General features: G+C 35.7%; 1 protein-coding gene across 2 annotated transcripts; it reads right to left on the bottom strand.

Moving 5' to 3' along the window:
• Positions 1 to 2581: 2581 nt before the first annotated feature.
• On the bottom strand, positions 2582 to 13187 carry zgc:113333 (beta-N-acetylhexosaminidase). 2 transcript variants are annotated; one of them, XM_026916825.3, is made up of 14 exons: positions 12964 to 13187; positions 10208 to 10309; positions 9647 to 9926; positions 9446 to 9555; positions 8769 to 8856; positions 8083 to 8247; positions 7809 to 7992; positions 7422 to 7493; positions 7124 to 7328; positions 6287 to 6369; positions 6117 to 6192; positions 5881 to 5979; positions 5600 to 5689; positions 2582 to 3139 (listed from the first exon to the last, which is right to left on the bottom strand). In XM_026916825.3, the coding sequence occupies exons 1-14, from the start codon at positions 12975 to 12977 to the stop codon at positions 2947 to 2949; spliced, it is 1761 nt and encodes a 586-aa protein (XP_026772626.3). In that variant the 5' UTR covers positions 12978 to 13187; the 3' UTR covers positions 2582 to 2946. The 2 variants fall into 2 exon arrangements, with proteins under 2 accessions (XP_026772626.3, XP_026772625.3); XM_026916824.3 differs by lacking the exon at positions 12964 to 13187 and having other exon boundaries at positions 10208 to 12590.

Raw genomic sequence — 13187 nt, forward strand, 5'->3', positions numbered from 1 at the left:
ACCTGGTCGTCATAACAACAAAAGGGCAGGGACAAGCCAGGCGCTTTTTTTTTTTTTTTTAAATTATTATTATTTTTAATTTTATTTTATGTTATTTTATTTTTTGGGGGGTGACTGTAGAAGTGTGATCTGACCTGTAATTTCTTTATGGCTGTGAAGTGATCATTTATTAAAGAATTAAAAGTCCTTCATTTGATAGTGCTGCTAGGGATAGCACAAATAGAACACAATTCATATCACATCATGACTAAAAATTTTTTGGGCTCTGAATCAGGCAACCAGACTACCAGATGAAAAAGTAGACCAAATATAACTTTTTACCTATAATAATCACATATGTTCAAAAACACCTTCCATAAATCTGGAAAAACTGATTGCAATGTTGTCATGTAATGGAGAAAAAAATGTAGGCTAAACAGAGAGGTAGTTTGAGTTTTTAAAATGTTTTCACACCTATAATCATAGGGGGAAATCTGATTTTGTAATGGAGCTTGCTAGATAAGGTTCAGGCATTAGGATACATTTTTCAGTTCCAGAGATGAGCTCTGGTCCCAGCTGCTTTGCTACGAGGCAGAGAGTGAATCCAGAATTATTGAGAATGGATAATCATTACACACAAAGATTCAAATCTTCCACTCAAAACTGGAGAAACTGAGAACGTTTTTCCTCAAACCAAAATCATTCTCATAAATATGTCCCTGGTGAAAATCCAGCTTGATCTGAGCAGCGAGCTGCCAATAATGCACAGGCTGAGCTGGTCAAGCTGGTAGACCATCTTTGCCATGTGGTATAATGCTGGGAGAAGGGAAACATTTTCTGTATTACTGCTACTAATGCTACTTTTACAATAGCATGAGCATAGAAAAGAAAATAACACAAACATAATTACAAAATTTCAAACATTTATTGGTTTAGTCAAGTAATAGGGAAGCTGGAAAATAACCTACCAGCTGGCAGAGATGGTCTCAGCCATCTGTGCTTTGGCAGCTTGTAGCTGTTCAGACCAAGATAAATAATAATAATAAAATAATAATAATAATAATAAAAGGTGCCAGTTGACAAGCTGAATGTACGTTTTCAAAAATTAGTGAGAAAGGCTTGTCAAGGTGGGTGGAATGGTGAATTGCTGCCTCACAGGTCCAGGGTCCTGGGTTTTGCATGGATTTCCTCTGGGTTCTCTGGGTTTCCTCCCACTGACCAAAAACATGCAAGTAGGCAGATTGGCTATGCTAAATTGCCCCCAGGAATAAATGAGTGTGTGAAAGTACGTGTACACGGTCCCCTGCAAAGGACTGGTGACCTATCCGGAGTGAATTCTCCCGCTTGAGTCCAGTGTTACTGGGACTGGCTCCGGATCCACCACAACCCTGATCAGGATAAAGAGGTTAGTGAAAGTGAATGAGTGGGCTTTCCTGTCAAGGTTTTCATGATGTTTGCAATGCAGCTCTCAAGCAGCAGAGGGCCCTAAATTCACAAACTTCTTTATGTGTGGTGGTGAAATGTCACCTCTCAAGACTCAACCTCTGGTTTATCATGGACAACCCACAGATGTCTGTCAAACTCACCTCAGAGCGTAAGGTTTCTCAGCCCAACCTCCCAAAATATCCTTCTACAGTAGGGCCTCTTAAATTCTAATCATGATGGGAATTTCCTTAGACTCACAGTATAACAAAGGCTTGGTTCTATGTGTGAAATGTGTGAGTCCTTGGCATCTTGAAAGTGAGCTTATGATAAGGAGGAAAACATAATAAACAACCCACAAGGTCTTTTTTGGTCTTTTAGTTATATCAAAACTAGAGTTAGACTACTAGGATTTTTTTGTTACTGAGCTTTGATCATAATTTGCCTGAAAATTCAGTAGCTCAGTTATTCCATTCTGCTCTCTGTTCGCTAGGATATACTAAGCTACTAACAATGTTCTCTAGGAATTGTTAGAACAACACCGAATACATAATGATATGTTTCAGTGTTAACAGCCGCATTAAAAGAAAAAGAATGTAAATGTAATGAATGTTAAAGCCCTTGACCTGTTTATTTATCATTATTAACCAACATTCACTGCTTAAATACTGCTGGTAGGTACATTAGCCCATCCTGTATGTAATCTAATTATTGAACCTGCATCATTATGTATTACAAAAATGTATTTCAGCATTAACAGCTGTATCAAATGAAAAAGAAAGGAAATTTAAGTGAATGTCAAAGCCCTTAAGTTGACCTGTTTATGTATAATTATTATTAACCAATGTTCACCGCTCAAATACTACTGGTAGCTACATGAGCCCACCCTGTACTTCAAACACAACTGAACAACATGTGAGAAAATCAGACAATTCTAAGGATTTCTAATATTTGTTAATGTTATAAATAATGTAAAATAATGGCCCACTCTTTTGACCATGCTCACCAACTCATAAAGATGGTGTCAATTAACAGACCAGTGCATCAATGATATTTTTGTATACTATTATAAGAAAACATTGCAGTATCATTCTTAAACCACCAGAACTGGATGTAGGCTTATAATAGCAGAAAGCTATAATAAACTTATAAGTTATATAATAAACATTTAAAGTCTAAATGAGCCCCTATCATATTTATTGTACAAAGTCAGTGAAAACATAGAAACCCCATTATACTTTTAAAACTCTCTTCCAGTTTTTTTAAAGAGACAATGCAAAACAGAAAGTGCAATGTTAAGTGCAATACATCAATGAAACATGAAACATAATGAAAAAAAGGTCCTCACATCAATTACACACAACCAAATATTCACCCATATCATATCATATATCATATCATATCATATCATATCAATATAAATCCCATATCATTTTCCTGGTAACAGCAACATGGAGTTTAGCAACATGGAGAAAATACCCTTATTTTTTTCAGCCTCCTAAGGGGGTCAGATATTTTTAACATCCATCATATATCATCATAATATCATACAGTTTTAAGGCTCTTTGGTTGTCCTTTAAGTTTAACAATGTGTTCTACGTCTTTGGCCAGACTATGGAGTTTATCCATGTATTGGTTAACGTTCTCCTCCATCCACTCCTCCACAGTGTCTGGGAAGTAGACGACCAGCATCTCCATCCTGAACATCTCCATAAAGTGATCCCACTCATTCATCAACCTAACAAGAACAAACAGGAGAGAAATGACCTAACTTATACACTGGTTTTGTTTGCTGTTCACTGGCAGATAGTGGTTTTTAAGCTATTTTACGGTTAAATCTGTATGTCATATTATTTTAAATGTGGAACTTGATAAGTTAACAAAATGGGTGCCAAGGTTAAAGAAGTAAGAAGTACAGTAGCTGTACAAAGAAACTTCCAAAAACAATACAAAACTAACTGTACATTTAACTAATTAATTATTCATTTAATGTCAAGACATAAGCTAGTGGTGTAAATAAAATCTGTAAAGAAAACTCAAGAATAATGTTTAACAATTTCTTGTTTACAGTACAGAACCGATTTCAGTACAGGAGTGGGCAATATGGTAAAAATATCATCACAATAACTGAAGATATTTTCACAATACACAATACATTTAAATCTTGATATTTATTTTTGCTGAGGTTCTTGCATAAAAAGCAATCAGAGCAGTAGAAAACCTTGTTGTTTAATAAGACTTGTTTCAAATGTAACATTTATGTGGGCAGTAATGATTCAGTGTTTAAGGCTATGAGCTATTGATGGGACGGTTGAGTGTTCAAATCCCAGCACAGCACTGAGGCCTTTGACACACACAAGGCCTTTGACCCTTAACTACTTCAGGGGTACTGCTCTCTGACCCCAGCTTCCTGGCTAGGACATGCTGAGAAAAGAATTTTGCAGTGTACATGTAGTCATGTATAAAATCAACAAAATCTCATGTTACAAAAAGGCATTTAACAATGTCTTATGAAACAAAGATAGCTATTAATATCAAATCAGGTATTTAGATGGGGACTTGAGTTGAATTCAACTCTGTACTTTACTGACTCCATTCAGACTTCAAAGCTTATGGTGCACGAATCAACATGGACTCCTTATTTACTGAGCTTTAAATTAAGTATTTAAGATTGCATGTGGAAAAAATAGCAGTTATTGTCAAATCCTATTTATCTATTCCAGAAATTATTATTCAGTCAGCTTTCCTTGAACACACCCTAAAATGGGTTTCGGATGATGCTATCCATTTATTACAAACAGATGCTGGCTTTGTTCTGCCAAATGTCCATGTCTGCTGTTCCCTTTGGATAGGAAACATTGAAATAAAAGATAAAAAGGAAGCAGCTGCATAAAAAGAACAGACAACCGACATATCATCAGGACAAAGAACACAGGAAACACTACATCTGACTTCTGCCTTTTAAAAACACACCAAGATAAGTTTTAACAAGCTAATACAGGTAACTGTACTACATTAGTTAAATCAAGCAGAAATACTTTACGTTTCAGTCTGTGAGTTAATTACGATTTAGCTTCTTTCCTATTTCCCACTAAAATAGAAGTATTTTATCTGTAATCCTAAAATGAATATTTATTTAAACTTAAAAGAACTGAGCTATCTTGCTAGGTACTTGTATTGTCTTAAGATGTTTTCTTGCCAAATCTATTTATGTTACTGTTGTGGTTAGATTAAAAGAAAAATACATAAAAAAATACACTCCTAGGCAAAAAAAAAAAAAAAAGGGCCAAGCCCCAAATGGCAAAATATTAAGCTTTTAATGGTCTTAACAACAAATCATTGGTCAGGAAATTAGCAATAATTAAACAAATAGATAAAGGAACTCAGTATGAGATAGCTTTTCCCTTTGATTTATTTAAATATTTAAGCCTTGTGGTTCTTGATGGGGCTGCATCAGGTGTGCAGATAACCAAATAATGAGTAATCTTTTCAGAAAAAAAAAACATCTCAGAAGATATTTTTGTACACCCAGACATGTGTTAGTTAGAATTTTACTTCAAACGTTTTAATCATTATCATGAATTTACCTTTGCATACAAGAAGACTATTTAAGTGAATTTCCTTGTTTCTACCTTTTCCCCAAATAATTCCCTGCAGAAAAAGTAAATGAGCAAATGGTGGCACAGGAGGTCAAATAATTATAATAAATATTTCTTATGAATACATATTACGTATAATCATACCGTTTGCCATTCGTCTCTTCAGTGTTCACAAACATGCACGTCATATGAATGTTAAAAGTTTATGTATTGCCAATCAGGAGAGTAGTTTTCCGAAATGGATTATGTTAGATACAAGTTAACTCTTTATACTTTTCCACTGTCACCTAAACTTATGCTGTTCTGTCACTCATCTAACACTCAAAGTGCATTAAGTCTTAAACTAGACTCAGATGCTGCAGCTTGGGATTCTGGACTCAGCTCGCACTCATGATGTGACTCAGACTCAATTTGCATGTTACTTTTATGAACTATGCAGCTGGTACTGCATGATACGCACTCTCAGAAAGGAGTATTGGGATGGAATTTATCGTGACATCAGTATATCATATTGCCCACTTCTCATTCAAAGGTAGGTAACTAAAATAGGCAGATAATTTTAAGCAAGTATTAAAGACTATGAAGATAAACAAACCTACTTGATTAGTACACCCTTAAAATATCCAATATTCCGCGGATTGGCAAAGTTGTATTTTCTCTGGTAAGGACCAAATGATCCTCTCAGGTGACTGTGCATGGAATCAAACATACATAATTTTTAGAAACACACAGTAGTATGATGAAAAGTTATATTCAGTGCAAACAACATGGAAAAACAGTGGTTGGTGATGCATATAACCATACTGACTGATTTAGTAATGGTTTAGTCTTGGTTAACTTAACAAGCTATAAAATGTTAATATTTTGCAAAGGCACTCACTAGTTTTGAGTCATTTCTTCAGTGGATTTCCGAAGTTCATTGTGGATTTTTTGAACCATGTAATAAACTTGAGAGCCTGCAAATGACCCATTACCTTGACTGGAGGACATAAAGACACATATCACAGGCAGGTGTAATCAGTATTATGTCCTGTTTATAATATCATTCCTACTACATACTCATATAGATATATGTAGTAAAAAAAAGAGAGAGAGAGAGAAAACAATATTTTATACCAGCTATTAGCTTTTAGGTCAACTTTACAGCCCAAATGTCTTTGTACCTCAGTTTCAGCTGTACGATTAAATGAACCTGTGTGAAAACATAGACAATAGGGAGAAACAGTTGTCTACAGGTGTTATTCTGTTCTTTCACTTTATGTCTTATTTTGCTTTTCAGTACTCACCATATTTTAGAGTCTCTAGACAAATGGCCAGAGATGGGATGGCCACAGGAAGCAGTTCACATAGCACTGTGTGATGCTCATATCTGAAACATTTACATTCCATAGAGTAGGCTTGGTAACTTAAATTCGTACATTGTCTTATAATACTGATGTTAAAGGTTACATATGGGTTAATTAAGCAAGGAATAAAACAGCATGTCCTAAAGTGTTTTATTCCTCTTATACCACAGCGAGTTGTTGACAACTACAGTTTATAATTTCTTGTAATCTTTTACATTATAGTAGCGACAAACAATCATTCCCTAATGTCTGTGGCAGAAACCCCGACCGTTACATAGCACGGACACTGGAGACTCCTTCCATATATGTTAAGTAAACATCTCCTAATAAAAATCTTCACTATGTCAATGGTTAGACACTATATTTTTGTAAAAAGACATGTCTTTTGTTCCATTTATTATTAGCCATAGATTATTGTGGAACATATTCAAGTCCCTGTGAATGAGCTGTTACTATAGAAACAATAACGTATTAGAATGTACACATTAAAATAAAACGGTGATTTGTTGTTGCCAGAGCCATGCTATTAAATTAATCAGCCACTTCTGACCAATCAGATTTGAGAACAGCACTGTGGTATAAAGGATATATATGAGATTGGCCAGAAAAAAAAAAAAAAAAAAATATATATATATATATATATATATATATATATATATATATATATATATATATATATATATATATATATATATAGAAGCAGTTGATCTCTAACTGTAAAATTGGCCAGAAAATATAACTTATAATTTAGATTATCAATCAAATAAGTACACAAACCTTTGCCAGCCTGTTAAAACAATGCCATCTAATTTTATAGAGGGGTATTTAGACATGGAGGCCATGACTTTAAGCCAGGCTAGGTGATTCTCTAAGTGGTGATTGAGTGGTGTCCATCTCTGGTCAATGCCTGAAGCTCCTTTAAATGCACTTGCAAACCACACATTCTGAAATCCGGCCTGTTGGTAGTTAGATAGCAGTTCTCCTATAAATAAATTGTTTTGTTTTTTTGTCATTCAACTGATGCCTTTTTAAAAATAGCCCAACATATCTAGATTTAATAATGTTAAGATCTTACCTATCTGGACCAAATTCATGTTTGCATTATATTTCCATATCATAGGGGATGCGAGACTTGACAAGCCGGATTCTAGATAATAGAAAAAAAATTTTTTTTTTATTTATTTCACTAATAAAAAATAAGAGAGAACTTAATACTTGAGAATGTGACATGGTTAGCAGTAAATAAATAAATAAATAAATAAATAAATAAATAGCAGTAAATTATTCATGTATGTCCATAGTATTTAAGTTTGCCGTCTGTTCAAATTGCAGTTAAGCCTGAAATTCAGCTTCTACACATTGAACCTGAAGTTTCCACATGTTAGGTCCATTTTGCAGAATTGTCTAGATTTAGTAATTAAATTAGCTGTGCTATTATGTTTGTAACCTTCTCATGGCATACCTTTGAGTAAGGTGGCACTGATCTTCCTGAGCATGTCTTCCCAAAATATAGGCTTTATTCCAGGCTTCAGTTCAGCCAGGATGTGGCAGACCTTTGTCACATGGCTGAGGAAGAGTGCTGCTACGCTTCCATTATTTTGCTTCATCCACTTTTTCGAGTCCGCACTCTCACCAAGTCCATAAACCTGAATGTTCAGTGCAAATAATGCCTAATTATTTATTCATCAAATATCTAATAATTAACTGATTGTTCAAGTTACAAAATTAGGACAAACCTCATCAGCTCCAATATGAAACCATCGTGCCTGCGGGTGCTTCTTCAGGACCTGAGTTAGCATTTCTTTAACCAGTTTTAAGCTACCAGGAACCAGAGGGTTCAGGCTGTTTGGAAAGTCGGCCACTTCTCTCAAGTTAAAAAATTGTCCATGTTTTAGCACAAACTACATAGGAGAAGAAGGAGAATTCTTTTGTAATCTTACCTATTTGTAAGCAACTGGGATTAGAGTATTGGCTTTAGAATATTGAGTTTTTTGGTTGCTTTCTGGGAAAAAATATTCAAGAGACCTAAGACAACAAAGTAGAGGTGTGCATGGGACTTTTTCAAAATCCCACTCCCATCACTCCCAAAGAAATTCTGACCAATCTCATCCGCTCCCATAGTTATCTTTGCAGGTCCCAATCTGCAGTAATGAAATTACTGAACAAAATATAAACCAATTAGTAATTTAAACTAAAGCAGTTAATGAAGTTTATAAATCTACATCTGTGAGCGAGCAATCCGCCGCATCCAATGTGTTACCTTGTTAACAAACGTGACATTTCTTTCGTGCCTGTCTGCACAACATTAAAAACTGCCCGTTCCTGTGATGTTTTTGTTGGGTCCCATGGGATCCCAGTCCCAATGCACATCTCTACAATAAGTACTGGTGTTGTTAAAATATTTGCAAATACCTTCACTTACCTCTAGATGTCCAAACACCTGCACTAGGGGTATCAGCTCAAGATTGTAGAGGCTGGCCAGGTTCTTAATTTCTTCTATTTCATCCACGCTGTTTCAGTTAATCAGAGTCACAGTTTTTATTCGCCAAGAAAAATATTACTTAGGAAGAATTTATTTTGGAAGTTGTATTGACCCAGACATTATACCAAGCACAAATTAGATGAGTAGAATAAAAAGACAAATAAATGAATAGAGATAACAATTATGATTAGAATATCTACTTTAGTTTGAATGCCTTGTGTAGACTGAATAGTGTACTGTAATGTTAAGATGGCAAATGAAATAGGGCTGAATCAGTGGCATGGCTAGAGGGGCGAATTTTGGGTTTGAACCTCTCCTGAAATATTTTCCAGCTCCAAATGCTTATTTTTGGATGGATAACACAACATACACAGCACGGCTGATTATATGTATCTTTTATTATTATTACAGTGCAATTACTGTGCAAAATCTTATTCAATGTCAAATAATATTTTATTGTCACATAATAATTTTTATTTAGTATATTTCCTCATCTCCTTTCAGAAATTAATTCCTGGCTACGCCACTGGGCTGACTGATACTTTCTTAATCAACATACAGTATGAGCTATTAACATCATCATTAGTAACTAATAAAGTGTAGAAGAGCGAGCTCACCTGTATGCAAAAGGTGACCTGAGAACTTCAAGGTCCCCTTCATAGGGAAACATATCCTCATACTCCACCAAAATCCCATCAGCACCAAGACTGGAGATTAGTGGAAAGATCTGCAATTGATGGAAGCCACAAAGTAACCAGACTACTTAACTGAATTCATAGTAAGTACAACATTTCTGAGTTTTACAAATGCACCCTCACCTGCTGAAAATAACTGACTTTGGGTGCAGCACCCTTAAGATCTAAGTGTACTACACGGAGAGGGCCTGTGTACATTTTCACTGGGAATTTTACTGAGCTTTTTACTTCCAGCTTTGGATGAATGGCAGTCTTCTGGTCCCCTGACTTCTCCTTATTCTTTTTACGGGTTGGTGGCACAAGCAAGTTGCTGCGTCCAGCTGTACGCTCTGGCAGCCAGAAGTGACCTGGCATTGTGACATACTTCTTGATGTTTGCGTATTCTCCAATTTCTGTTCTTCGACTGTAAACGGATAATCAAAATAGCAAACGTGGTTGGAACCAACAGTGCAAAGGTTCATGTTTGGACAAGCACTGGTTGAGAAACACTGCTGAGAATTTAAAGATAGTTTAACAAATAAATTGCAAATAATACTGAATATTTTTAGTTTTGTATAACATGTATCGCAGAGATCAGAAAGTGACTAAGCCATTATTTTGCAGTTCAAACTATTAAAACATTAATGTGTGACATTATGTTATTCTTATTCTTCCTTATTCTTAACTTCAGATTAATACACTCACCTGTGGAAAAACAGCTTTGCTCCAGCGAGCACAACCAGGAAGGCAACCAGCAGCCTTAAGATCCTCTTGCAGTCCATAGCGTTGCTACTGCAGAAATAAAACCTACCCCGAACACATGCAAAGATAATCCCACACTGGCAGGAGTGAGTCAAACTGCCCCCTCCACTCAACATACAATGACTGTAGAACAGTAGCACTTTGTTTTATACATAACTGGTAGATTATTAAGACATTATGTACAATTTACAACTACTACACATCATAATTAAAAAATTATTGCATACGGGAAATACAAATTGAATACCAAAAAAAAATTATGAAGCTAAACTGCTACTAAATTTTAAAAAAAAGGCAGGTGTCATTAAGGTTTAAAAAGTATCAAAGCACTGCGACAGGTCTGAGAAACAATAATCTGAGAAACTACAAGTCCATTATTCCTCCATGAACAAATGTGAAATGGTAGAGAAGGCTTGAAAAATATCACAATGAGTGTTTGCCTAACCTAGAAACCAAACAAGGCAACCCTAACAAGGTCAAATTATGAACCTGTTTGGCCTCACACACACACACACACACACACACCTTTGGATGTCTGAATGCCAGTCTGTCATTATGCAGCCAAACCTCTCACCATTCCATCCATTAATTGATGCATCACATTTTTACAAATATGTTATTAAATGTTTGGCTACAGTTGAATCTTTGTGGTTATAAATATATCAGAAGGTACGGCTCACCCAAATTTCTGCATAAGTTATATAAGCTTACTTCTAAACATGTCTAACATTTGTCTTTTTGGTGCTAATAACTTTTTAATGGACTGTTGTAACTGAACTCCATTTCCCACAATGCACCTCCGCATACAAATACGGACACTCTGGACTACAGCACCCACACACCACCTTCAATGTCATGTTTACAGAGACCCGATTACTGATTGCACACACGCAATATATGCACCCTCACTATTCGTTCGGTTCTGAGTTTTCCCCTGATGTACCAAGCCTTTAGTTCATGTTTGTCATTACTGCTTTTGACCCTTGCTTGCTTCATAGGTTTTTGATTCATGCCTTGCTCTTGGATGCTCTGTTTGCTCATTGTCTGACTCATTGCCTGGTTTGTATTTTTGATCTGTGCCTCATGGTTTGGATTTGTTTGCTATTACGAGTTCTTTTAAATAAAAGCATTGTCTGCTGTTGTCGCTGTCTCTGCTGCCTGACTACTGTAGCTAAGACAGGTGTACATGTTTGCAACAGCATGACCATGGAGAATGATGCACACCAACTGTTTTGCACTCTTGATAACAATTAAAAATGTGACTTTTTTGTGTTAACACCAAAACCCATCGATCACTTCTCCCAAAGTAAAAAAAAAAAAAAAAACAGCATTTCTTTCAACATCACTCTAGATCAGTGTTTTTTGTTTTGCACTGGTATTAGCAAATATTATTTTTATATATGTTCACATGAGCTACATTTTTATATATGTACACATGAGCTCCTCCACAAGATGTGCATTAGTGGACACACAAAGCTGTGCATTAGTGGACACACAAAGCTGTGCATTAGTGGACACACAAAGCTGTGCATTAGTGGACACACAAAGCTGTGCATTAGTGGACACCTTTGAGTCCCTCATTTATACATATTTAATCACTCCTCGTGACAAGTATAAAAATTTCACTAGCTTCATAACCAGTGTATCTGTAGGTCATTGTAGATAATTTTTTTTAGAAGAACAGACATGGAACACTATAATTGTTAACTCACTAACAAAGGTGTTTAATTTAAGGGTGCAATACAATGCTATTATCTGTACTTGCATCTGTATTTGTTTAGTGTTCAAAACATCTGTTTTTGTATTTGGATTTAAACCGGAGGTGGACAGTCTGTACCAGAAGGTTTTTTTCTTTTTTTTTTCTTTATGTGAACCCTATCACACTGCCCTGGAAACACTGGATAACCGTTTTTTTAATTATATAACATTATTTGACTGCTGAACCAGAAGCCGTGTGAAACGTTCCCAAATCTCAAATCTTTCCCACATCAAAGTGTTATTTACAGTTGATAACAATAACCATATAATCACATTTTATCAGGTTTACTTAAGTTTTTGGGTTTGTTACATTCCTTAAAGATCAGAAAAGTTCACTGGACACACTATCAGAATCTTCTATAAAGCTGGATACACTTGTCATTTAAGCAGCATTTCACTGATTTTCCAGGAGGATTTTCTTTTAATAATGATGGAGAAGGATCATTTAAGGATGGAAAAAAACATGCACAAGGATCATGTTGTTTAAATTAATTAAATGAGTATTTTTGATAAGCCCAACAGAGATATTCAGCTCTGTGCTCTGTGTGAGCAAACCATATTTTTGAATGTGTGAGCAAACCAACAAATAGTGCATCTTAGATTCGAGTTGATGTTGGAAGCAGGAAAAATGGGCAAGTGTATGGATCTGAGCGACTTTGACAAGGGCCAAATTGTGATGGCTAGACGACCGGGTCAGAGCATCTCCAAAACGGCAGGTCTTGTGGAGTGTTCCTGGTATGCAGTGGTTAGTACCTACCAAAAGTAGTCCAAGAAAGGACAACCGGTGAACCGGTGAAAGATATAAGGCAGGAGGTTTTAATGTTATGGCTGATCGGTGCATCCCACTTGAAGGCATATTTGTGTGCAATGAAATGTCTAAACATAGGCTGATGCCAAATTTAAATATAAAGCAACATGCTAATTTAATAAGGCATACTTACCTTCTTAATGCCATTGAAAGCGGTTTCCAGCAACTCAGATGACAAATGATGAAAATTTTACATGGATTGTTCCTTTCTGCTCCATGTGTAGCAATGTAAACAAAAAAAAAAAAAAGGCAAATGTCTACGGCTTTTTATGAGCAGCCTCACACTCAAGTGGCAATTGCATCATGAGTGATTATGTAGGAAAGTCTTCTTTAATAAAAAGCTATCAGGAAATGCTT

Source organism: Pangasianodon hypophthalmus, chromosome 13 (assembly GCF_027358585.1).
Source record: "Pangasianodon hypophthalmus isolate fPanHyp1 chromosome 13, fPanHyp1.pri, whole genome shotgun sequence".
Lineage (NCBI taxonomy): Eukaryota > Metazoa > Chordata > Actinopteri > Siluriformes > Pangasiidae > Pangasianodon > Pangasianodon hypophthalmus.

What these genes read in the sequence shown, in the direction of transcription:
- zgc:113333 (XM_026916824.3), bottom strand. Translation starts at nt 10,380, where the DNA reads ATGTTGAGTGGAGGGGGCAGTTTGACTCACTCCTGCCAGTGTGGGATT. An exon ending in CATGAATTTGGTCCAGATAG is followed by an intron (nt 7,329 to 7,421) that starts GTAAGATCTTAA and finishes ATTTATTTATAG; the next exon opens with GAGAACTGCTATCTAACTAC. An exon ending in GTTTTAACAGGCTGGCAAAG is followed by an intron (nt 6,370 to 7,123) that starts GTTTGTGTACTT and finishes TAAATGTTTCAG; the next exon opens with ATATGAGCATCACACAGTGC.